General features: G+C 40.0%; 1 protein-coding gene across 1 annotated transcript; it reads right to left on the bottom strand.

Moving 5' to 3' along the window:
• Positions 1 to 4,436: 4,436 nt before the first annotated feature.
• TMEM87A (transmembrane protein 87A) lies at positions 4,437 to 26,926 on the bottom strand. Its single transcript, XM_082485703.1, has 20 exons — positions 26,778 to 26,926; positions 25,721 to 25,778; positions 21,827 to 21,924; positions 20,837 to 20,953; positions 19,108 to 19,161; positions 18,948 to 19,004; positions 17,466 to 17,613; positions 16,684 to 16,745; positions 14,609 to 14,792; positions 13,652 to 13,751; positions 12,808 to 12,901; positions 11,531 to 11,603; positions 10,922 to 11,026; positions 9,743 to 9,801; positions 9,377 to 9,480; positions 8,956 to 9,029; positions 7,579 to 7,640; positions 6,408 to 6,463; positions 5,129 to 5,159; positions 4,437 to 4,772 (listed from the first exon to the last, which is right to left on the bottom strand). Exons 1-20 carry the CDS (start codon positions 26,910 to 26,912, stop codon positions 4,731 to 4,733), a joined length of 1,713 nt encoding a protein of 570 aa, XP_082341829.1. The 5' UTR covers positions 26,913 to 26,926; the 3' UTR covers positions 4,437 to 4,730.
• Positions 26,927 to 27,037: the final 111 nt, after the last annotated feature.

Consider the following 27,037-nt stretch of genomic DNA (forward strand, 5'->3'; position numbering starts at 1 on the left):
GGGAAGGCTCTCCCCTGGCGGCGGGGGTTGAAAAGCGCCGCCGCCGGCCGCGCCCCCCCCCCCCCCCGAACACCCTCCGACGCCCAGCAGCTCCCGCGCCCGCCCTCGCCGCCACTTCCGCGCTAAGGCTCCGCCCCCCACCCGCGCGCTGTTCCCGCCCCCACAGCGGGGGGGGGGGGGGGGGGGGGGGGGGCGGAGCCGTGGCGGCCGCTGTCTCCTCACGGCGTCTCCCCCGGCCAAAGGGCGCAGCCCCCACGCCGGTAAATGAAGTATTCCCCCCGCCCCAGCTGCCGGCGGCTCGGGCACTAAGGGGGAAGGCGGGTCGGCAGGGCCGGCACCATGGGCCGCGAAGGGCGCGCGCCCTGTCCCTGAGGGGACTCCCCTCGTCCGTCTCCGTACGGCCCGAAATGGGGAGAGACTGCAAAACACTCGTTTTGTCTTCCCGCGACAACGTTAGTGTCGGAGGCAGCAGGTTGCCCTTGGCCAACGTAAAAGGTAGCAGGTAGGAAATTCACCCTGTATACAAAGACAAAAAATGACCTGTGTAACCTAAGGAAACCAGATGAGAACAGCAACACATCTCTTGCAAGTAAATGTCTATTTTTGGACGTCCTGAATTTTACTTTAATGAACTTAACTTCACCGGCCAAGTTGATAGGATAAGTCTCCAGGAGGAAATCTGTACTTGTCACCTTGTCCCTTCCAGAACAGGCCACGGTTGCATTTACGTTGGCCATGGGAGAGGCGTAACATTCACCACTACCGACTTAAAAGCTAAACTAACTAAACCAAATTAAAGCAGCACATGGTGCTAAATTCTCTGAGCATCTCCACCAACAGAGACCACTGTTTGAGAAATCAGAGATTGAGGACGCACTGTGCTGGGAGGTGGAAGCACAGGAACAGGAGAACGAGCGTGGTGCTCTCGCATCCAACTTCTTTCCTGCTCAGGAAAGAAACCTTGCTAAAGCATGGAACCGCACCAAGTCACATCGCCTTTGCAGATACCAAAACTGCAACTTGCCAAGGCAGTTGTGGCTCAGGCACGTATTTGGTCTTATTTACCTAGGATTCCTACAAAAAGAAGAGGGACGTAGCACCAGTTTAGCGAAAAGAAATGTAAGTTTCAGTAACACTGGATAATAATGACTCACATGCAAATGGCTGTAATCTATTTTTACCAGAGTGCAAATTGGTCTCTTCAGGTTTTAAAAAGTAGCATACTTTTCCTTTAGCATACAACATAAAATGCCATATAAAGTGAACAGAAGGATGAAAAAAAGCCCACAAACTTGCACATCCCTATATCTGCAGAGTGGTGACACAAACACACCCTTCCCTACCCCGGGTCTTATGATCCTGACTCACTCTGTGCCTTTCAAGCCTGTTGCATTTCTTTACCGTGCCATGTGATCTCTTACTACTCAGTCCCTCCTTCGGAGAGCCTCACAGGAACATTTTGTCACCCTAATGAAAAGCTGGTCAACATCATCTTCTTCACTATTACTTTGTTTTCTGCATGGCATGCACATGCTACAACAATTGCATCAGTAGCACTTTAAAAAACTCCCTCTATATTTGAATTCCTGTCAGGCATTTATTTTTTCTGCAAGCAGAGGATCATCTCAATTAGGAGCAGCTTGTTGAAGATATCTGAAGTCAGCAGCCAAATTTCCTAAAGAAAATTTAGCTTCTACACACCATTCACGTCACTAAAAACTTAGGCAGATCTCAGACCTAAGAATAGGCACATTTTCTCCCATCCTGCTCAAGTCTTCAGAGGAATCTCTACAGTTTGTTTTAAAATTACAATACCCATGTTGAAAGAATGGGTATCAATTTGTCTTCCCTGTCTACATAATCAAAGGTAGCAAGCCTGGAGGGTTTCTGGTTTCGTGCATTCTAGCAAGCTAGCTTGCTGCAAAGCTTTCCTGACAAGTCATAGAGCCCACAACTCTTTAGGACCAAAACCAGGAATCAGGAGAGGCAAACACCTCCTTAAAACCAACACATCTGACCGAACTTGCTGTCAGGGGAGAGGCCACGTTGATGCAACTTCGTTGCACACAAACCCTTCATTCCTCACCCACATCTCATCTACTGCTTTTAGTCACCTCTTCTGCAATCCCAGTAGTTGTGCATGTGCCATAGCCTGTGTGATGCAGTGGGAACTTGATACAAGTTCTCCATTAGACTGGAAACAAGGAAGTCACAGCATGCACCTGAGGCATGCTAGGCAACAGATGCTACCTTCCAAGGATATGGAAACTCTGCCAAACAAGCAGAAAGAACAACTGAACAGCTGAGGGAGCAACAAGCCCCCTGTAGAATTCAGGCCAATTTCAAATACTGATAGAAGTTCCTGCAGGGATGGAAGGGTAGAAGGCAGAGACCACTGTAGTTGTAGGCTGAAAGCACCACACAGCTACTAGATATATTTTAGTCTTTAAATTACTAAACTATAAATGCAATTAGAGAAACAGTTTAGATATTTCACTTTTGTTCAGAAATTTACAGTTTACCCTATCTATATTAGCTTTTCAAAAGACAGATTTCCACTCTATTGTCAAGCTTAACAAGATAAATAGAGCTATTGGGAATAACTGCATTATAAAATATCATGCAATAAAGAGTTAAAGTGAGGGAGCTTTGTGAAGATGTTAACACTTTCTCATGTGAGAGAACAGGTGGTAAGAAAGTGGAAGGACACAATGTAAACCTTTCTACTCTTTGCCTAGCTTTTATTAAATAATACATACAAACTTCTTTTGTGCTTCCAGTAGAGAACATTTTTCCCTATTTGTCTCAAAAAAAACCTGAACAACCCAAAACAATAGGACTTAAAACAACCCCAAAATGAAAAAAAAAAACATTAAATAGCAAGTTTTGTGTAGCTTTATTTCACAAAATTTCCTCTCCCCAAAAGGACACGGAGGTAACTTTTTTTCATCTGTATCAATTAAGCACAGCAAATGAGAAGTGTTTTCTAATTAAAGATTTTACCTGTGGCCTAAAGGGGATGGCAAAAGAGCTCCAGCAACTCTTGGAGAAGCAGACTGAGGTGTTACAGCCACACAGCTTTTTATCTCTGCCCATCCATAGAAGGTTTGCTGCCCCACAGCACAGCTAGCAGAAGATACTATGCACTTGTGCCTCAGCTACTGTACTGTAAAGTGCCATGTTTCAGCATAAATTGCTGATGAAGATGAACTAGAGCTAAGCTACCAGACCTTACAGTGGAATGAATGAAGTACAGGCACACGTTCACTTCTGCTGACATAGCTATGAGTGAAGACCCAGGAAAGCTGACTCCCTATGCCATTCCAGCAGCAGCCACATCAGCTCTCTAGAAGTCCAGCTAGGCTGCTGCTTGCCTGGTAATGATCAGTTGTAAAGGTTATGAACCCAAATTATAGCTTTTGTCATACAGTCCACAAAGGGTTTCCACGTGTAAGTTATTGCAAGTGAAGCCTCTACAGCCAAGCATAGAATAGAATAAAAACAGGACACTGTCCAAAAACTCTTTTTCAAAGGAGAAACAAAAAGCAATTATATAGAATAGAAATCTGCAACTTTAACTGAAACACAGTGATCTCAAGAGTACCTCTTGGCCACAGGGACCAATTGGGACAGGAAAGCCCATCATCAAATCACTTACATGGGAGGCAATTCTAAACAGACACTGGGAACAGAACTATCCCAGCACTGTGGACTCCTATTAAAGCCTCTTTCAAGTAAGGTAAACAGTGCTTGCACCCTCTAGAAAGCAATGCCATTTTCTCATAGAAGAGTGCCAACTTCTCAGTGGGAAATGTTACATATGCAAGGAGAAGAGTTCTGCTGAAACGTCTAGTTAATATCTGCTTAACATGAGTAGTCAAGCACTTGTGGAGCACTGCAGAAGTGGGTTTCGTGGTGTTTGTTTTGTAGTTTGGGGTGTTTGTTTGGGGATTTTTCTGTGTTTTGGTTGTTGGTTTTTTTTTTTTTAATTAAATCATGCAACTCAATGCAAGGTAGGGGCAAATCATTTTTCCAGGCATCCACCACATTGCCGGCAATGAGATGTGCCACAACAGCAAGTGTTAGCTCTGTGCAGCTGTTACCTATAGGTCAATGGCATTTAAAATAGAAAAATCTTTCTTACACAGTGTTATGAATAAAATTGCACTTGATTTTGTTAAAAACTCGTATCACTGTAACTTTTCCAAATATTTCCTTTCTGGCATCTCAATTTTCTTCATTAACAGGAACTTCTCTCTAAAAACCTGTCATTCATGTTGGACACATGACATGCAATAGCAGTAAGCCATTATCAACCAGAAAATGGGCCTGTTTCTTCAGTGCTTATTTCTATCTGTCCCCACCCTCCCCCCAAAAAGGTACAGGCAGTTCCCCTCTAAGTGTCAATTGTAACATTGAAATATAAACTCCTCAAGCAGACATTAGGAATTTTAGTTTCACAGATTAAATATTTGAAAAGTTACAGAAGGTGCTGGAATAGTACACATTTAAATTGCTTAAAAATCCAAACTTGCAGCAACTTTGTAAATTCAAATTTCCAAAAGGTTTGTAATGTCCTTGTGAACTTCTTCCACAGCAAGACGCCCTCGTGACAATAAAGCATCAAACTTCCAAGGCTGAGATCAAGAAACAAATCAGCAGGATGCCCTTGCTCCACCAAGCAACTTTAAGAGAGGCGTCTCCACTTCCAATAGCAAAAAGCTACTCCTTCATTCCATTTTGGATCTTTCAAAGTGTGTAATCATTCTTTCCTGGAAAATAAAACACCCAACATTGTCATCTCCCCCAGTAGGTTTACATTATTCAGAAATAAGGTGGTACGCTTTGCACATTCACAACAAATGCACACTTGTATGCATTTTAAGTCAGGAGTCCAACTCACACAGCAAATATACCACTTTTTAGAATACACATTTAGAACGCATGTTCGTATCGTAAGAATTTGTATCATGGTTGTCCCCGCTACCCTTCCCCCACTTGTAATATTTTACTGCTGCACTGGCAAGATCAGCCAGTTCAGTTCTAATCAGCAAAGTCCTTAACAGCTGATTCATGATTCCTTTGGCATGTCAGAAGACTAATTTGAACTGAAGATTTGTTTACTGACCTCATCTGAATCCAGAAGAGCTGGAAGAGCACTGCAGTGGGGAAAAAAAAAAAAAAAAATAGTTAGTATTAGAGCACCTACTGAGAGCATATTATTGACAACCATTTTCAGCCTTATGTTGCACCTTAAGCTTTTCAGGGCACAAGAGAGCAATAACGAGACAGACCTTTCAATTTAACAGACAGAAATTAAAAAGGCACACAAAAGAGGAAGAGCCCAAGGAGTATCCTTGATGACCTTCACAGTTTTAAAATGCTTTTTTTCTAAGCTTCTCAGCTGAACAATTTCCAAGTTGCCATGAAATAAGCTGCATCATTCATACAGGAACACTGCTGAACTACACTGACATTTACAATATGGTCCCATATTGTAAAAACACATCCCAGAAAGCAAACAAGTTACACTGGTACCATAGCCTTTTCAGCTACCATAGACCTCCCATCTATTGGGATCTCATCTCTTTCACAACCCTGATCATACTTTCAAGAACAGAAAACCCTGCAGCAGACTAATTTAAAGTGCCCTTTCCTAGCTTACACCAGTCTAGTCCTTGTTTTCTTAAGGAATCCTACTATTCTTCAAAAAATAAGTACTAGAACTGAGAAAAACAAATTCAATTGAGAAAATGAACTTTTTCATCCTCTTGAAGCTTCACTTAATTTCTTGTCTTTAACTTCAAGCAGAGTTTACCTAAATCCGGAGCCTCTGCCAAAATTACCTGTTCAGATTTGTGAACATAATTAATCTGTGAACTTCTGTTTTGCTATGAAAAATTTAGACACAGACACTGACATTTTTTAGGATGTAAAAGAATAGATATGGATTGCCTACATAGCTAACTATGTTGCCAGAAGTATAAAAATGACTCAACAGGCATTCCAAATAAATTTGAGAACTAAATGGCATTATTCAGTGGTTTACATTCAGCAAGATACTCAAAGAACTTCAGAACACTAAACAGAAAAAAAGGCTTGTTTGTTCTTTGTTTTCTGAATTTATTTATTTAATTTTAACTTCAGCAAAATACAACAAATCGGTCTGTGGTTTCACAGTCCGAGGCAGTGTTCCTTAAGTCAGCATGTGTTCAAGTGGCATGAACTGTAAGTCTGACAGACTGAATAAAGCCAAATGGAGGCATGCTCAGAAGTCAGAGACCAATTCCATGCTGAACTCAGTATCTGCTTATGTAAGTGCAGCATACAAGTTATAAGGCATTCCAATACATTTGTGTTCCTGCGTCCAAGAAACCTTCTCTTATTGTGACTATAAAAATACTCACACGTCTGTCACTGATGAAGGAACATTCTCCTCTACCCACTTCAGGTCATCCTCCTGCTACAAGTACAGAAATTAAATGGAAAAAAAGTCAGTTTTTCCCAAAATGCTGTCACATGTAAACCTTTTTCTTCTCAGCCTACTTGACACAAACCAATGTATAGTGTCAGTTAAAAAAAATAAAAATAATAATAATAAAAAAAAAAACACCTTCAACTTGATTTCTGGATTACTGAAAACACATTTCAGGAAAAAAAAAACAAAGCCCCACATATAAGTTAGTGTCAACTCTGTAATAATCTAATGGTGACCAGGAAAAGTGGGGCCTCAGGACACTTCTGTTATTTACATAATCTAGTTTAGTCTCCCGCAAAAAGAACATATCTTTAGAAAATGTTATAGATGAAAAATTATTATAAAAAGTGCAAACTAGGTTTTGCAAAAGTAAGTTAAACTGTATTGTCAGATTTCTCATTTCTATCTGATCAACACTCTCTAATTCATAACACAAGTACACTTGTTTTGAAGTTGGAGAACTGACCCTTTCGGATCGCCCCTATCCCCAAAATAGAAAAGTTTGATTTTCATGTTATCCTCAGATAAGTAGCATACAGTTGAAACCAACCTTTGAGAAAAACAATTAATGACAAAAATATTACTGCTATTATCATGAATCCCTACAGGTTCTTTCCACTTGGAAACAATGCAGATATATTAAAAATGTTCCACCCAAACTATTTAGGCAGCTACATAATATGCACATCACCCCAAGCAAGTAATGAATCACCAATCTCAAAATTAGAAGAGCAATTAATTTAAAATACAGTTCAGCCTCCCTCTCAGCCTGACAAACTTCTTAAAATAATGTATTATTCATTATCAGAATATAGTATTATACAGTTCTATCTATACTCGATTGTGCAAACATTCCTAAAGAACAGACTGAATTCTAAAGCTTCCATTGCACTGACAAGAAGTTAGATGAAAAATCTGTATTTACTTTCTTTTCAGAAGTACTGTAAACATACAATACTTTGACTTGCTCTCACTCTGAAGCAAAGCAGGACACTCACATTTATAGGCTGAAAACTTTGTATATTTGTGAGCTACTACTGGGGGGCAACCAAACAAGACAGATTGATCTATATCCTTCGAGGTAGGGAGGACATACTCACAGCTTTGTTTGCTTTAACATTTCCATTTGGTTCTTGCTTTGTACTTCTCATTTTCATTCCCTCTGAAGACAAAAGAAGGAAAAAAGATTGGGATAACTGAACTGTAATTGTTCATAGACTGTAAGTGAAAGTGTTGAGTGTTCATTCAGAATATTTCATCAAATCCAAAGAGACAGAGTAAGACCATTAAGATGATGCTTTCCCTTTGAAAGGCCTATATTTTTTTTTTTTGACAGGTGAAGTATCTAGTTTTTTCCTGAATTTTGCACTTTTACCTAGGAAATACCAATTTCTAGTCCTTTTTTTAAGCCAGACATAAGTAGTGTAGAACTCAAAGACACAGTTGCCCAGAGAGGCTGTGGAATCTCCATCGTTGCACTCAAAATCCACATAGACATGGTCCTGGGCAACTTGTTTTAGGTGACCCTGCTCGAAGCAGGGTGTTTGGACAGGATGACCACCAAAGGTGCCTTCCAATCTCCACCACTGAGATATATGCAACTCTAAAAATGTATTCTACCTACTGACTGCTGACCAGCCACTTGGGAGCTGAGAAGCAGCATGCATCTCCCAGCCTGGCAGACAGCCAGGTATAGCTGATTTGGCAAATACACCCAAGGGATTACACACGCCTCAGCTCTTAAACAAGTGAAACAGCACTGATACATCCCAGCAGAATTGATTTGTGTACAGACAGCAGCAGTGGGTATGTCACCCTACATTTTACACAACTTGTAACACTATTGTTTAAGGACAATAGACACAGTAGGGAGATGGGAGGCAAGGAAGAGAGAGGGTTTTACCGTAGGAGGGGAGTAACTGAAGAGAAAGATGCAACCTAGTGTTATAGAGCAGGATTCTCATTCATAAGTAATTTCATGAACATGTAAAGATATTCATCCCTATGTTTACAACTGGACATTCCCATACAAGGCCCCGACATGGAAAATGAAGAAGATCACAGAGTTCAGAGAATACATAAGTGAAAATCTTTAAACTGGATTTTAAGAGAACTGCAAACTAAACCACTGCCTAGCAACAATATCCAAGAGATCTTCAGATATCCATCATCATGACTGGATCCAAACCTATGACTTGACATATTTAATAAAAAAAAAAGTCCAGTAGACACAGTAAAGCAATCACAACAGTAGCAGTGTCTTCAGTGTCATCTGAAAACCCCAGAATTAAACAGGCAATGCAAAACTAAGCATAAAGCCAATGTTTTATCTAAAACTGCATAAATCAATGGCAACAGGGAGGCATTGACTCCACTTTTATGGCGGTAATGAACATGTCAGAGAACAACAGACCTCCCTCCAAATAAGTGTCTCTTCAATGCTGAAATTAGGCTGGGGAAAAAAGTTTTTCTCTTACCAAAACTTTCCTTTAACATTGGCTCTTTCTGCTCATCATCATCCTCCTCTTCAGACAGTGGTGAGAATGCAAACCTTTAGGAGGGAAAGAATAAAAGCTATCTTAGAATAATATCTCTTGCCACCCAAGACATTCATTACCCCAACATTCACGACTTCATTATTCTGTGTAGTTCATTGTTTTTAAGACCTGTGCTAAACTACACAAAAGTTAAAATAATTTCTTTTTAAGTAAATTCACCACCAGGAACAGATTGAATTTTATCTGTATGACTTCATATACTTACTTTTCCTCAAGCCCCTACGCACACTACTTAGTATCCTTATGGATCAGTATACAGCAACTAAAAATCACCCACCAGTACTACTTTGGATAAACAAGCATTCCCAAAACCCAGTATTTTTAGAAAAAACAGCTGAACCTTTGGTTGTTAGCAGATGGTCTCCACAGGATCATGATGACAAAAAGGATCATTGAAAACAGTAAACGCCAGATGGCATCATCCACCCATAGCTCCTGCCAGTCCTGTCAAGGAAAACAGCAGCACAAATAGAAAAAGTTATGAAGAAAGAGACACCATGTCCTCAGGTCTTTCCAAGGGTGAACTACAGACATCTGACAAAGAGGTTCGTTTCCCGTAACACTGAGAATTTTAGCATGTGATATATTACTCTAGACATAATCCACAGAAAAATCTGTTTCAGAATGCCCACTCTCACCTCTTACACTGCCAAATGTAAACTTATTAAGAGGCAGCAATTGCAGAAAGTATTCAATATAAACTTACCGACTGACAGTCCACCAGCCTGAACTTCATGGTGGTCCAGATGATAAATACAATAGATGCTGCAAGATTAAAACAAACAAGCTGCTTATTACTATAAAATATGCTAATCCAAATATACTCCTAAAAGGACTGTTTCCCAAACAAAGGGCAAAGACCTAAATAGTTAATTCTTGCAATCCAATTTATTTATTTTGGAAAACAAGAGATTGATTTATTGCACTGACCTTATACGGTAGTTTAGGCACAGACTATTTTGTTCTTTGTTCTTCAGAGACACAAGTCATAAATCAAGTATTAAGTATTTAGCCAAACTACTCATCCCTATTCACTATTCTTATATTACTTCCATCTAGTCTCCAAACCACAGTTGCATTATCAGCTGACAAATAAAGCCTACCTTGAAGTAAATGAGCCACCTCATCTGACCAAACGCCTTAGCATTCGGATCTTGACCCATAAGAGTTCCAGTGTTCAAACTATGCTGTTATGACAGTTTTAGAAGATGAGACTTCCCTCAACTAAGCTGTTCTATGATAACTAAGAACAAGACACTGCAAGGAATTTAATTAATTTAAATTTTGTTTGTTTAGATAGAAAAGCACCGTGCTTAGAAGTTTTCTGCCCATTGTAGGTATAGCATTCCCAAATAGATGAGGAGCTAAGCACCTGGAAGCACCAGCAGATTTACTCATGAAGTTCAGTTCACTGCTACTACAAATGGAAAGAGAATCTGAATCTGTATTCTTCCAGAACATAGTATTGTAATGTAATGCCTTACAAGAATCACTCTGGTCTTCAGCTATGTGGTCTTCAGATATCTTAAAAATCCCGTAGTACACAGTGGTACAGTGATTTTCGCAAAAACTACCTCTGTGAAGTTAACTGCATAGGATAATAATCTTTTGCCCCCGGCAGCTTTAAGAGGGTCAAAATTACTCCGTTAGACCTGCATATAGCTACTGATCTTATTAACATCAGGACTAATAATCTACTGACTCTGAAGTATTAACATAACTTGGCATAGGCCCACTATTAGAAATCGGTCAAGTGTTAGAAATACCACATATTTTGATTGCATTTACAGAAAGGTCACCAAACTCAATCTGCTTTAGTGATCAAATCAAGCCATATCTGGAAATGGCAAGTGCTCTTATTTGATTAATGTAATTTTCTGCTTACCTGCTACCGCCAAGATGAGTGTGTTCGTGAAGTGCCGATACAAAGAGAGTTTCACCACATTCCTTCGAAGTTTTAGGAGTTTCATTGTTTGAGTTAAGCTGATGAATATGTATGGAAAGTCAAGGAAAGCCTCTGAAGGGACAAGCTGGTCACAGACTTAGGAGGACACAGACCTTATGATCAACAGCTCTCCCAGCCACACACTTAGCCCTTCAAAAAGTTAGACCAGACTCAGTAGAAGAAAAGTTCATCCTATAGCAAAGGTGACAAAGAGCAGGATGCATCCCTTTCACGTTAGTCAGCTAAACCTAGAACTCTTGTCACACAAAGATGGTATCCAAGCATCTATTTTGGACTATACCCTATTCCTCCAGAAAAGTATCAGATGTACTTTTGGTAAATAGAAAATCAAGTCTGAACTAGAAGTGAGTTAAAATACAATTATAAAGTGCATACACGTGTCTTCACCCTTTTGCCTACAATCTTATTTCCATAGTGACAAAAGTAGAAAGAACATATACTTGAAGCTGATTTAAAAGAGTTCAGCCAAAGACTCCCAAAAAACCAAATCTGAAAGAAAACACACACCACCAAGTAAAACAGTGAAGGATATCCACCAGCACAGGGCAGTATCTAGGAAAGCCAGGGGAATAAAAGCCAAGGAGGCAAGATCACTCTGGGCCTGGAGACAAAGAAAGAGCCAGTAAGAACAAAATGAAAAAGGAAACAAGGTACAGAAGAAGTGAGGAGCGTCAGGCTATTTTATGAGAAACCACAAATACTCCACTGCAATGCTTCTGGGTTTTACTACAGAAGCAGAGGGTTTGAACCAGAAGTTTAGTCCAATGCACAAAGGGGAACTGACAATACCACATTGTCAGTTCTAAATTCTCCACCCGCAAGGCGAGAAGTAGTTTTCCAGAATAAGTTCATCTAGCACCGTTAGAAGGAGCCTCTGCTGAGGTGATTGCTGTGACAACATGCTCTGGCCACTTCCATTACAGAAAACTAGCAATCAGCTTGTTAGAGATGTAGTAATTAAACCTTTTACACTATCCATGGACAAACTGAATGCTCCACTGGCAATCATGAGTTTGACTGAAAGGGGCAAAAGTTGCCTTTGTGTGTACATCAAAAACTATCGAAGTCCCAATTGAAACAAGCAAATCACCTTTTGTTCCTTTTAAGTATGAGACAGAAATAATAAGCTGTGAATAAGCTTGTAACATTCTACAATTTATGAAAGGATATCCACAAAATAATACAGGCATCAATCATGGACAGGGCCAAGTTTGCTATCAGAGCCACAGTGTCATAGAAAAACTGAAAAAGTACCAAATATATGACATGTTAAATACCTTATCCCAAAATACCAAAAACAGACCAAAAGAAATCTACATCCCGAGATGCACTTAATGAAGCAAGTAGCAGCACCACCACTCACGTGCACTTCCCCAGCTGCAGCCTCCAAACTTGAAGTGGTGATTTTCGTTTTGTCTGGTTTGTTTTGGTTTGTTTTTTTTTTATTTTATTTTATTTTTTAGACTCGTGGCCAGGTTAATCCTGGCTGTACGTTTATGTCTGCAATTATGCCTAACTAATACAAAGTATTAGACACAAGGGTCCAGGCAGCATATAATGTCCGAAACCTGACTAGTCAGAAAACTATTAGTATTATTTCCAAATACACAGAATTACCTGATAAATAGAGAACACATCAAACTTAAAATAATTGCCAATAATCCATATCCATAGTCTCAGAGGTTAACCACTTCATTGTCTCTGTTCCCTTCTTTCAGCATAGCCCTGGAATTCTACCTTAGCATAAGTAAATAAAGACAGTAGCATCTGTGGCACATGGGAAGATTTAAGCAGTTATTACTGACCCCTGTGACTCTAAGAACACCTTCCATGCCAGAAAATAATAGATAAAGGGCTCCAGCCATAACTACTTTGTGAAGAGTAACTCCAAGGCGAGGCCTGTAGGAAAACAAAGTGGAGTTTATATTAACTGGGGGAAAAAAATATGAAGTCATGTCAACTTGAATCTAATATAAGGCTGAAGCATGTCAATAAGAGGCCCTCATGACAAGCCACTTCTAGATTCATAAGTAATTTTATTATAGTGCTGGAAGCTTACTATTCATTTTGTCTTATGGTATGATATGACTAAGGAAGAGATTTGTAACAGTCCTGCTTCCTAGTTAACCTGTTTAGCTTTCTACAACCTTTTCAAGAAGTCTTAGCCCACCTCTTCTTCACCAGTTTCCCCAGCACACCCACACTTTCTAGAAGCTTCCACTGCCACACAGCATGTTGTTTTACCATTGAATACAGTTGGGGACAGATGGTTGAGCATCAATCTTGAGAGCAAAAGCCAATCCTCTCCTCTATTAGCAATTCTTGATCTCCCCCATTTCTATAAGCTCCTCCTTGCCCAGAAGGAAGGCACGTAAAGCTCCCATTCCAGGCAGTGGACTATCCCAACAGTGACTCAGAAACCTACCCAACAGTGGTACACAAAAGGGGGTGGGAAGAAGAATAATCACCATATGGAACTGTATATCTCTGTTGACCAGTGAAGAAGTCTAGACCTTAACAGCACTTAAGTAAAGCACTTATCTTTTAAGTAGCAGAGTACAGGGAGATGAATACTACTCTAAGTTACTAAAAACCAACAGTGAAAAGCTTTTTAATAGAACACAACAAACCTGTAATGGAATTACTTACTTGACTATCCCATATCCCAAGCTGACTATGATGACCAGAGTTCGAGCCAATGAGCGCTTCACAGCAGAAAGCAGTTCTGCCAGTATTACCGCTCCTTGAACTACCAAAAGCAACAAGCAGGAAGCTACGTTATTAAAATATAATTTCTGTTTCATTAACTACTGCATGCAATTAAATGAGAAGAGACACAGTTACTTTCAGAAAGTAGGCAATAAAATTGTACAATATTTTTGTTACCTACATCTGGAGTAAACTTTCAGAAAAGATAGATCACTTAGCATAAAAAAAAAGTACTGAAAAATTTTACATCTATAGCAAGCCGAGAGTAAATGATCCACCAAACATTTATCCGTAAGATCAGCCTGGACGACCTTCCAAACAAGTCAACCAACAAAACCTTCTGTACCATGGGTGTGGCCAATTAACAAAGTCATAATGAAGTCTTACTTGCAGAGTTTAATTTGCATGCAACCATCCTAAAAAAATCAAAATCAGAGTTTCAAAGTTTTATGTGGAGAGAATCACTTAAGATGGATTATCAGGTTATGGACTGAATACCAAAAGTCATCTGCAATGCTGCCGCCTTGAACAAGGATTTTCAAAGTCTCTTTCCAAGGCCAATACCAATTGTCAGAAATTAATTACAAGCTACTCTTATGAAGTGTTAGCTGGCTTCAAGCCAGCACTACAGTGAATACTCTCCAGAATCTAGCATTTTACATCCCTAAGACACTACACTCAGGGGTCAGAGAAAGCAATAGCATCTCAGCTTTAGAAGAGCACAGATCATCACATTTACAATATATAAAAAGATGCAGAAATTCTGGTTCCCTGTTCTTTGTTTCAAAACAATCCTAAAGTAATCATATACTTAATATGCATCTGTCCCCTCAATTTAGCATAAGCCATTAGTGCTATGCCTCATCAATTAAACTGCAAGCTGCAATTGCCACCTACCAGATTCCCCTGTGTAGCGGATATTCTGGAATTCTGCATAGAAAACTGCTTTCTCAAGCATTCCCAGGAAGATAACAGCACCAATCCAGAACTGGATCCTCAGGAGATCCCGCCAGTAACAGGCTGACCACGCAAGCCATAGAACCCCGAAGAATACGTACACAATACACATCACCATGAAAAACTGTGACATAAAAAGAAGCAAGAAATAAGAACCTTAGACAGAAAAATAATTTCCATGTTTCCTTTCAACAGCTGTAAGATAGCTCTACTTTTTCCTCTACTTTTTCCCCGAGAATAGCAACTTTTAAAGTTTTTATACATACACAAAAGTGACTAGAAACAAACACTGCTTCATTTGTCTTCTCTGGATTCTTTTACAGTGACGGTCTAATTTCTCACTGCCAACAATGGGAATCAGAGCAACTGAATTTCTGAGCAATTTCTCTCTTGAATGGCAGTCTGCCAATTTATTCACAGGCAATTTTTCCTCAGGAAGATATCAAGTGCTACTAGCTTTCAGAGACTCGGATAAGAGCTCAGGCAAATCATCAAATACTAGAAACTCTGCCCCTTCTCGCATATTATTCTATTACTAACTTAATTGTACCATTACGGTACTCTGCAAATAAGCTTACAAGTCACCTTTACACACCATTCCACAGAACAGAGATAAGCAACTGATGGTTGTAATCCCTCTGATCAAATAACTTGACAACTTCTTTCAAAAGTTAATTTCCAGTAAACTCAGTTTTGACCAAGCTTTAGGTCAGCCAAAAATATGGAATTGAAAAAGAAACCCAGATATTCATTTAAATATTATTTTGTGATTTTATTTTTTTCAGTCCAGTGTTACTTGCTTCAGAAGAACTTTCAGGGTACATGTCTCCTACGGTGAACAATAAGCTTGACAAATCTACTCATTGCTGAGTTTTGTAAATAACAGCACCATAACAGAGCGAGTTAAGTTTTCAAAAAGGACACCGAGATTAAGAAGGAGAGTAAGACATTAAATGAGTAGCAGGAAGTACTTAGCCAAAGTATAGGACAGTAATAATAAAGCAGTCTCCTCTTGAAGGAGGTAGATTTTTTTTAAACCAAGCATGCACTGAAGTTAGCTGCACAATCCATCGAAACTTTCACAAACTGAACACACCTTCCCTTAGGAGAACAGCTTACTGGTCCTTATAGATTTTCATGTCTGACTAATCCATGCAGTTCAAATGGTAAGAACCTAGGCATGCTAGTTCATGTTCAGATGCTCCATTACAGAAACATTAAGACAGAGACCTTTTTCTGGACCTGCCAACATGGGGATACTCACACTAGTGAATTACATGTCAACAGAGCTGCTGGAGGCTTTTTACTTCTGTCATGCTCTCCTATTTACAAGCCAGTCTTGCCAATACAGTCAGGCTAGAGACCTTACTTGTTATTGATCCCCAGCTAAATATTTATGTAGTGTAGACAGACTTTAAGTTCCTTTATTTTCTTAGCCTCCTGGACAGAGGCAACTAGCAACCAAGCCAACAACTCCTTTGAATAAAACAGGAATTAGCTCTTTGTAGTTCAGTTACATTTTTGCTGTTAGGCAGTATTAAGGACCTCTTCATGGGGTGTAAAACAGCTTGCGGAGGAAGGAAGATTAAGCTGTAAATGAACAAAGCAAGCAGTGACAAATGAAGGGGTAGCTGTGGAAAAAAAAAAAAGCACAGAATAGCAAATTTTCTAAGATACAAGCTAAGGAGAAAAACAGCATCAGCAAAACTGATCAGCTTAGAGCTAGTGATACTGATAGCTTCTGGAACTACAAATTGACAGGCATCAACTCAAACAATCCAGAGAAGGACAACACAAGTGGCACATGCAAACGTCTGAAATCTACATCTGTTTTCCCTATTCAGTATTTAGAACAAACAAAAAAAAATTATCCCAAATCAAAAACCACCTTCTGCTAAATCATTTTTTTTCTGAGATACTGGCTTTGTGTTTCCTGAAGTATGGAAAGAGAGTATGTAATTGAGATTCAAATCAACTGACAACTTTATAGGTCAAACAAAAGCTGTTTTACTTACAATCATCAGAGGATAGTCTGCAAGCGAAAGATACTCATATGGCCCCTTCAGTTCTACTGTCACTGTCAAAAGACAATCCAATAACCAAATTGAACAAGAACCAAAAGGAGAAAGCCAGGAGAAAGTACTTAACTGATTTTTACTCAAGCATAAAGAAATTCCAAATCTTCACAAAGCTTTTAAATCTAACTTGCACTTTAATCAAAAAAAGCTAAGACTCATAACACTCAGCTAAAAGTATGCAATAAAAATTACACGCTCCATTACCACGTTAACTCATGGGAGTACTTAAAAGTAGTTTGTGCTGGAGATTCATGTGTAACAGGAAAGTTCAGAAACACATAAGTTAACATTTTAGGGGGATTTTCAAACTTCTCTGAAGTTTGGATAGGTTATCAATGCACCGTTAGATATAATATAATTTCAAGGAGACAATTATGATCTTTGTATTCCACATTATTTGAGCGTATTAATATAAACCACTGAATTGATCTGGACATTTTTGAATGTCCAAAACCACAAAGCCTCAAAATTGAACCGCTTGGGATTCTTTACTACCATCATTAAACTGACAGAAAAGCAGCCTTAGAATCTTCAATACACTAAGCATCACCTATTTTCTTACGATAAGAAAGAGTGGTAGTAGGTAATACTTAGGTCTATGTGAAGTGAAATATGTGAACCATACAGTATGTATTAAAAGTACCTTAGAATACACTTAGACTGATATACATAAAAAGTGGCACTACATTTTTATTGTACTATATAAACAGCTATCTTACTTGTAAAGGGCTTATTTTGATATGAAGGAAGTGTTGTTTTCACCATTCCTTTCACTTTGGTAGTAGAGTCCTTTGCAGCTGTAATTCCAACATGCACAATAAATATATACGGCCCATCTCGCCAAGTTTTGATAACAGCATTCATTGCCTGAAAATAAAATGTCTACATGTTGACAGTGCATAATCAAGAAGCTAGGAAAAAGACAGAAGTAGACTCACCATACATGGGTGATATCTTCCATGTAAAAATAAAGTTCATCTCTTCCCAGGCCTAAAACTTATCAGTCAATATTTGATACATAAATTTTAAATCTATTTATTAGACATAATACTTAAAATTTAGTTGTTGGAATCCAGAAGAATCCTCAAACACCTTGGAGATGACGAGGGCTTATTTGCAAATTTAATGCTGGCTTTACTGCAAGAGTCATCTCAAGGGTACTACAAAAGCTACAAAGAATTCGGCAAAGCACCTTATTCCTTGTTTTCATCCTTGTTCCTTGTTTTTTTAGGACCATCACAGAAATACTTCTTTCCTCCTGAAATCAATTGTCTGGCGACAGCACAGCTACCTATAACTCAGCTCCCTGGTGAATGCTGACTTTTATAGTGTAATATAGAAGATGTAGATGAGAAGTAGAAAATTTCCACAGTGGTCATTTCCTGTGGAAACTACTACTGCCCCTGCAACAGCTCTCACACCTATAACACTCTAACCCTGCCAATGAATTAACAGAGGAAGCTTGCCCAGATAAATATTTGCACCATAAAACAAATCAGAGATTTCTCTGAATTCCAGCATACAAAATTGTTAATTCCACAACTGAAGTTCTAGCCATCTCAGAAACTACAGTATTTACCAAGCGCTTTAAGGTTAAAACTAAGACTATCTCTGTGTGTCACTCACATGACCACTGCAGAATTACCACAAAGACTTTTTTATAACTGCTTCTCCGAGAGAATTTCAGTACTAAGAGCATGCATTACTTTTAAGAAACCTCCTGACTACAAGACCTAAAGCAAACAGAATTTTATGTTGATATCATGAATTTTATGTTTGAAAATCAAAAGTTACCACTCAAGTTGTTAGGTGCAATGTTTTAAAAGACTGACTAGTTAAAGATGAAACCAAACAATCTCTAAGTATCAGTCACCACTTAAACCAGATCATATCATTGATTACTTTAAATTACTATGAAGAATTTTTTTTTTAATTTATACCATCAGTCTAAACAGTATGAGTTCTTATATTTCACATACAGAAGAAGCAGTCACTGTCTCTGTTACTGTTTTCTGTTTTACCAGACCATGCTACTTAGTTTCAAACTAAAAAAGAAAAATCCAGGTGTCAAAAAAAACAACCCAGAGAATTGCACCACCCCTGTAAATGCTACCAGCAATTTCTTATACAAATATAAATTAAAAAAAAAAAAAAATTAAGACTGCTGGATGACAAGCCGTGTTTAAATTCAATATACATACAGTTTTATCTGACACCATTGTATGATTTCCTCCACTTTCCTTCTTATCTTTTAAGCCCTTAAAGAAAAACAGAAAAATAGATAAATTAGTACACCAAAACCATCTCTTCCACATCTACAATCACTCATTGGAAGGAAAAAAAACCAAACAAAACCTTTACCTCTTGTTTCTCAGGTGAGAGTGGCTCTGGATGAACAAATTCCTTATAGAAAATCTGAAAGATATAAGGAAATTACAGCATTTATAGGCACTTTATATTAACATGACCTTACCACAACAGCTTCCAGTAAACTTGATTATATGGAAGGATTTTCTGAACAGCTATATTAGAAAGCTTTTATTTTTCTAAATCAAACAACTGTCTATTTGTGGTGGGATTCTTGAACACTTAGATTAGTATTTTGTCATTTGAAAGTTGCTTTTCCTCCCCTCAGACAACAGGTGTCTATTTTTAGAACTGAACCCACAGACATAACAGTAGAGAAGTTAATTTTATCCAACAAATTCATATTTGGAAAACATCTCCATTACTAGATGAAGTCTACACAGACAGAAACAGGATTTGGAGATTTCTGCCTTAGTCCAGCAAAGAGTCCCTAGATGAGTGGATGCCTATTAGAGATCCAGATTTTGCCAACTCTCCTGAACTACAGTGACCTGAAATCTAGTGAAACTACTATACCACAAGAAAAAAGCTAAACAATCAAAAGGAGATATTTCTGTGAAACTTCAGAAATTAATATCTGAGAGAATAGCTTTTAAAAGTTTCAGTGGACTTTTCAAAGGAATTGGAAGAGAAGTCACTTAAACTTTTAAAACCCCAGCTTCACCAACCTGAACATTCAGTTAAGATACCCAAGTTCACATTACACAGCTAAACTCACAAGATCTCTTCTATAAAACCAAGTAAAAGTAGAACTGACACTTATTAAACACAAAAAGCAGGCAGCATACAGATTCTTTTTTAAAACAAAAAAAAACACCTTTCAAGCTATCTTCACATATCAAAGGAATTAGAGGCATGCGAACAGGTTATTAAAAGTCCTTTTCAAGTCACCTTTAGGTATGTCTTTTTTCTTAGAAAAACCACCCCAAAACCAACAAAAAAACACAACACCAAGTTCAACAGTTATGAGACATTTCCCAGCATTCTCTATCCACAACCCTTTGTCTAAATCAGGAATGGCTGGCTACAGATGCAACACTGCACAATTTGCCTTGAATTCTTAAATACACCATTGAAGAAAGACAGCATGTTATATTGATATTGTCATTAGTATGATCGCGCAGCTTTGCTTGGTGATATACAGCTGGTGTACAGCCTATGTTTGCACATTACTTCTCTAGGCTGTTTTGCATTGTCTTCTCTCTCCCATTTGATTTGTTTCAAACATGTTTTAGCACTACTTATTTTTCATTTTTAACCTGCTATCAGTGCTTAAGTAACCCATTTCTCAACACTCTTTCATTTCTATTATGATAAATCAACGTTAACTGAGCAAAAAATGCCAGTCCTTTATTGACCCAAATTTAGTGGGAGCTTTGCTCTGCTGCTAGAGATTCACATTGCTACTCAACTAGCAGTAGCCTTCTGTAAGTGAAGAAATTCAGAACAGAGAACCACAAACAAAAAGAAGCACTGAAATTAACAGTGGTTTGGGTTGTCCCCCCCCCCCCTCCGCATTGTGGGCCATATGTTGAACAGCAAGCCAGAAATACGACAAAATGAAGAAATCATCATACCAGTTTGGTTGCCATAAATAGACAAAAACAAGTACCTCCCAACCTACAGTAATACTTTCATAGGATGCTAACACATCTAACGGGAACTACCACCTTCTCTGTATATTGTATGAGAGAACAGAGCAAACTGAAGCTTCTACCCGTACCTGAGGCCTGAAGAGCTCAGAGCAATTCGCAAAACGGAGAGAAGTCGTGGCATAGTATCCTGACCAACCTGGATGCTCTTCAGCCGTAGCCCCAAAATAGTAATCTGCCTGTTCATCCTGCCAAACATAGAATAGAACTTAGGTTAGCGTCCAATATATCAAACCGTTTATCTCAGTAGGCAGCTGCAAGACCTGGAGAGCACCGTAACTTCCCTCTGCAAACACTCTTGAACAGAATTGAATAGGATTAAGGCTATCAAGACCACACAAGACTATAAAAACAAGGGCCAAAAAATCCCAATACAGCCTTTGAATAACAACTAATACCCAATTAAAAAAAAAAAAAACAAAACAGTATTCCTGCAGTGGAGGTACAGCAGCCAGCATAAACTTCAGTCTACACAAACTCTACATTATTATATTAAAAATTATAGACGTCAGTACTGTGTTAGGCTTGTAGTTACAACTGTCATAATTAATATTTTAAGTAAACATGGAAAAGGTGTTACACAGGATAAAACACAGCTGCATTCTACCACGTTTGATAGAAACACTATACATTTTATATCAATTGCTAATACTTCCAATGTGCATCCATAAAGAACAGAATTTAGATTAAACATGAAAATATTCACTTTTTCTGTTTGCTGTCATTAAGCATTGTTGTAAATAATATTTTCATCTACCATAAACTCACACACTTCAGTTTAGAATTGATGCACTTATTTAAGCTTCCGGGTTTAGAAGAATTCTGAGAAACACATCCACCTTACCCAAAACCCAGAAAAGTCAGTAATTCCAGCAAGCTGTGGATCAATTCCTTCCCAATCCATTCCAAATGATCCAGAAATTTGTTATCTTTCAATGGAGGAGTGTGTCTTTTAGGCCCAAAGAGCAATGAGGATGCAAGTGAGATATCTCCAACCTCATCGCCCTTAGATCTGCTCACCCCTAAAAATCATAACACATGCTTTTCCACACAATTCTTACCCCAAAGTTGAAGACTTCATTGTAGCAGTCAGAATATCTTAAGTACCAAGTAACATTGTAACTTTGGGAGGGATCACAAGCTTTTTCATCCCCTTCAACTGAAAACAAACAAACAAAACCCAAATAGGTAAGAACATGTAAGGTGCCTTCTACCTACCATGCCTTCCTCCCATTCTGTGTCAAGCTACCACAATTAAATTTAATTCCTCCCATTCTGTGCCAAACTATCATAATTAAATTTCTTTTAAACATGAAACAGAAAGCAAAACAATAGAAAAACATTTTCCTCAAGTAATCCATTACTGTTCAGTAAAAGAAAGAAGCATGCAGAAAACGAATCCATTAACATAACACAATTCTATTACAGAGATGAAGATCATTTGGAAACTTTTTGTTCTCCAGACAATTGGGGATATTTCAGCAAATGCAAATACCAAATGAGGAAAACAGCAATGACACAAAAGGATTTCCCTTTCCAAGATATGTGGGACACACAGCAGATAGAGCGAGCTAGAAACAGGTTAATACTAAGGGCAACTTGCACAGATAATTTAAACACACAAATACCATCACCAACAAAATAAATAAAAAGGTAAGACTTTGCAAGTCAACATCCACTCCCCCACTCCCAAAAGACAAACAAGCAATCTTACACATTAGCTCACTCTGTCAAAGCTTCGATGCCGCCTAATTTATTAGAGAACATGCATGAAAAGTGAAACACAAGACTTCCCCCTCCCTCCACCTAGGAAAGATTGTGTGATTTTTGCTTCAAATCGCATTCTGAAACTAAAGCCTGCTGAAGAGAATTTGACATTAAGAAGGTAAGCTTCACCCCTAAACAAAATGAGCAGTGATTATTCAGAGTCTTGGAAGAGCCATTTAGATAATTATGTTTGGGTTTTGCCAGTCAACAGATGGCAAAACTCTTTTGAGTTGACAGCATGTTTCTAGCGGCTAACAAGTTCCCACATCTTCACAGGCAACATTCACCTCAAACTAGACTCCCACAAATTTGTTACACACACAGAGTGTTTCCATGTTGACCCCTGCAGGTAAAAATGCAATTAGAAAAAAGACCCTGCCATGGAGTCTTAACTGACTAATCTCACTTTAAACCACATGACTACTAAAGCAAGTATATGTAGAGCTAAAAACCTCAACAACCAAGTCCCTAATACCAAAGATTTAAAAAAAAAAAAAAATCTGAATACAATCACTGAAAAATAAGAGTTTCCTTATGACACCTTCTGGTAAGCATGAAAACAAGGCATACATTCTCCATGTAGCCCTAGATGTTGCAGACGGCAAAATAAACTAAGAAGCAACACAAGCACTGCAGTGACACAGGTAAATGGTAAATTCTTAGAAGACAAATGCTTTTCTAATAAAGTTGATCACATGAGGAACACCTCCAAAAAGTGCTACCAAAAAATAGGAGGGATTCAAAAATACCTTTTCAACAGCTTTTTACCTCTTAAAAATAAATAAAATTATTGAAACTCTATGTTCAGCAGTAACATCAACTAAAACAGGCCATGACTAGAATGATCCACAAACATCTGCAAACATCAAAATTACAGAAACTTTGAAAGGAAGTACTCTAAAAGACAGAAAAGGCACCCATGGTATTTACTGAATTCAGCAACACGGAAATCTACATTCCTTAACCTTCAAACAAAACGTGCACCATTCAACTCAAATGCAGTCTTTGTAATCATTTACAGAGAGCAGGATTTCTACCATGATCCTAGATAGGAAAACAGATACCTTCCAGAATAGCACTTAAGAAAAGTAGTAGATGAAAAATAAATTCATTATTGACAATACTAAACACCACTGTCAGTCTTCCCAGTCAGAAGTAGACACCAATACATCACACACACAACAAAACCAAAAACAAAATCAAGAAGGGGAAAGAAAAAGGAAGAGGGTGAAGGAGGAGATGCAGGTGCTCACTGAAAACATGAACAACCCATGAGCAATCACGCTTGACAAGAAGGGTCATACTGTCCACACAAACATCACAGAGCAGATGGAAAATGCAACAGACAGCAAACAAGAGAGACCAGTTTCCACACAGACAGAAAAGAAACAGTATGTAAAGCTGAAGCCTCCCAGAATCAGATGCAGTTTAAGTATCATATAGGCTGAGAAACTGAAAATAAGTTTCTCGCCTTTGTTCCTTCCTCTTTCAGTGATTCATTATCTAAACTCATGTAAATCTTTTAATCACACTGGCATGCAAAACAAGTGCCTTCACTAAAGAATTCTAAGGCTTAATGCCAATTTAAAGGCTGACAGCACAGTATTCAACAGTAGTTGAAGGAGCTGGAATTCTTACTGCCAGATCTACCACAAACCTGTCTTGTAACAAACAAATTTCGTTTTCTCCATGTCTTTGTTCCTTCCTTCCTTCTCTTGGTTATTGCAGCTGTACACCTCATGACTATATCTACCACACACTTCATTGTGGGGACCCACATCTTAGATGCCACATTAATATGAGTACACTATTTGTATTAAAATTTTAGGCAAGAAAACCTAACATCTACCAAAGCTCCAAATGCCCTTTCAAACCACTCCCTCCTTTTCCCCAAGCATCAGATTTCTGTACTTTGATCCTGCATATGTACATGGTTTCATGACTTGCAGCAAAACACAGTATTTGAGCTACACTTGACAAGTGGGAAAACCTTACTCCCGACATGATGGGCCTTCACTGATAACCACTCTAATACTAGCCTCCTATTTCATGTTCATGTGGGATTAATGGAAGCACTTTAACAAACTCTCTTTGAAACACTGTCCCAAGAAGGGCAGGTATATGAAATTAAACCTGAAAATCAGTAATCACTAAACATAATAGAGCACAACAATATGCAATTCCATCAAGAAACATCAGCTAATCCTCATGATACCTTAAGTTTCTCACGTTAAAAAAGAGCACAATCACTGCAGCAACTAAGTCTTGGGAAGTGACAAAGGCACAGATCCCACTAATTGTCTCTAAAGTGACTTTTACTTCCTCATTTGACACAAGCACAGAAAGGCATTCACCAGCACTGTGTCTGTATAACTACACAATTAGCAGCTGGGGATCAAATAGCTCCCCCACCCATGGTAAGAACTGGTGCAAACAACCCCTTAAAGTGCTCAAAGTGTATAAGAAAGATTTCAAGCCTTTCTAAATCAGCTAGTTACTTCCACAAGTCCCCTACATCACCTCGTTGCCATCTAAATGCTGTTCCCATGTTCACAGATAAGAGACTATTTTACAGAAACTCTCCGTTGAGCTATAAGCTCCATAACCCATAGTCCTGGCCAGATCAGCAAAGAGCAATAAACAGAAATAACAAACAGGAAGTCTGCCAATGTGTTTGCTCTGTAGCACACGCACACACTATGATCAGGAGAAAACAGCTCTCAGGAGAGCTCTGCTATAGCGTGCAATGACGTTCCCTTACCAATCCCAGAAGCACCCTGCTAAAAAGGCCTGAAAAGCACTGCCTTCTGCACACTGGCATCAGTCACCCTGCAACACAAACAGCTCTTGTCCCAGTCGGTATCAGATCTCCCAGGTGGAGGAATTTAGCATATCTTAAATAGGGAAAGCATACCTCACAGTAGGGCTCAGCACATCCCATGCCTGATTACCTGCTATCTGAAATGAAGTGGTGCTCCCATTGCTCATCTTGCCCTCTCCACAGAGGGCCTGAGCAGATCACAATTGGGAAGCGTCAAGGCTGTTAACACACTCCACCATATCAGAGCTATGACTTTTATCTAAGGAGATTAGCTGTCACTGCAACCAGTGCAGTTAAACACTTCACAGGGTTTTGAATCTCTAATATTAAAGCAGTCAAACAGCAGAGAAAGCAGGTAACCACTTACATCTCAGGAAAATGGTGGTGTTGCTGAAGAGAATCTTTCCAAAGTTAAACTTCTTCCCCTGAAAAGGCACAAAAAAGTAAAAGATATTAGTGGGCTTAATGTCTCCGAGGTTAAGTAAACATTAGCTTCCACTCTGAGTTTTAAGTTAATACAGCAATGAAAGCTAATGCCAAATCAGGAGCTAGCCTTACTGGATTTTCCAGTCGTGCCTCACCACCCCTTCAGCCTTCTCTTAAAGATGGCTCGAGAGGCTCGGGGATTTTTGTTCTGCAAAACTGATTCAATTTCATCACCATTTATTGAAACGACTGGCATTTTCTTGCTGATGAGAAGATCTGGACTACCCAAAAAAAAAAAAAACAAAAACAAAAACCTGTTCCAAGAATCAACAGGAGTGCTCACAGTAAGCCTTCACTTTTGTTCCAGAAGCTCAAGAGCCTCACAGAAGACGTACATTACCCCCTTCCACAGCCTGGAAAAGGCAAGTTTACCGTGAGGCAAAACAGCTTTTCTCCACACAACTTCGAACACGTACGGCACCACAGAGATGCCGCAAATCCCTTCACCTTCCCGGAGGCCCACATCTCTCTCGGTTCAGCGTTTCAGGGGCGCAGCCTTCCCGACGCCGGGCCCCAGCGCAGCTCCACGGTGGGGGCCGCCGGGCGCCCTCTCCCCACACAGGCCCCACCGAGGCCGGGCCCCTGCCGGGGAGGCCGCCTCCCTCCCTACAGACGGCACAGAGGCCGCGCTCCCTCCGCCGCCCACCGCCGACCCGCCAAAAGGGGCTCAAGCCTGGCAGAGGGCCCCGGGTGCGGTCAGGCCCCACGCAGGGGCGGCCTGGGGTGGGGGGACGCAGGACAGCGGGCGGGACAGGCCGCAGCCCTCCCGCGGACCCCCGCGGCGTTTCTCCCCCCCCAAAGGAGGACGGCCTCCCACCCCCGCCACGCACACGTCCGCTCCGACCGCCGCCACAGCCAGCTGGCCCAGCGGCTGGGAGCCAACCCCCCCCCCCCCCGCTCAGCGCGGCGCCCCGGCCGCCCTCCCTCCCCGCACTCACCATAGGCACTGGGAGCCGCCATTTGGAGCGCTGCCCGGCGCCCGCCGCGCCCGCCAGCAGCAGCACCGCCAGCAGCCGCAGCAGGACGGCCTCAGGCCGCCGCCACCACCCCCCGGAACGCGGCACCGCCGCCATCCCGCCGCACGGAGGCCGCCGCCGCGTTGGCCGCGCCTCTTCCGCTCCCGGGCGAGGGAGACGCGGCTGTCGTGGGCCGGCGGGAGCGGCGCGGGGGGAGGAGCCGCACCTCGGCTGGGCCCAGG

This window comes from Vanellus vanellus, assembly GCF_965231255.1.
Source record: "Vanellus vanellus genome assembly, chromosome: 6".
NCBI classification, from domain to species: domain Eukaryota; kingdom Metazoa; phylum Chordata; class Aves; order Charadriiformes; family Charadriidae; genus Vanellus; species Vanellus vanellus.

Coding starts and splice junctions, on each gene's coding strand:
- TMEM87A (XM_082485703.1), bottom strand. CDS start 26,912: ATGGCGGCGGTGCCGCGTTCCGGGGGGTGGTGGCGGCGGCCTGAGGCC. Junction 12,902..13,651: donor TTGGGATATGGGATAGTCAA/GTAAGTAATTCC, acceptor GTTTTCCTACAG/GCCTCGCCTTGGAGTTACTC. Junction 9,802..10,921: donor ACTCATCTTGGCGGTAGCAG/GTAAGCAGAAAA, acceptor TTAATCTTGCAG/CATCTATTGTATTTATCATC.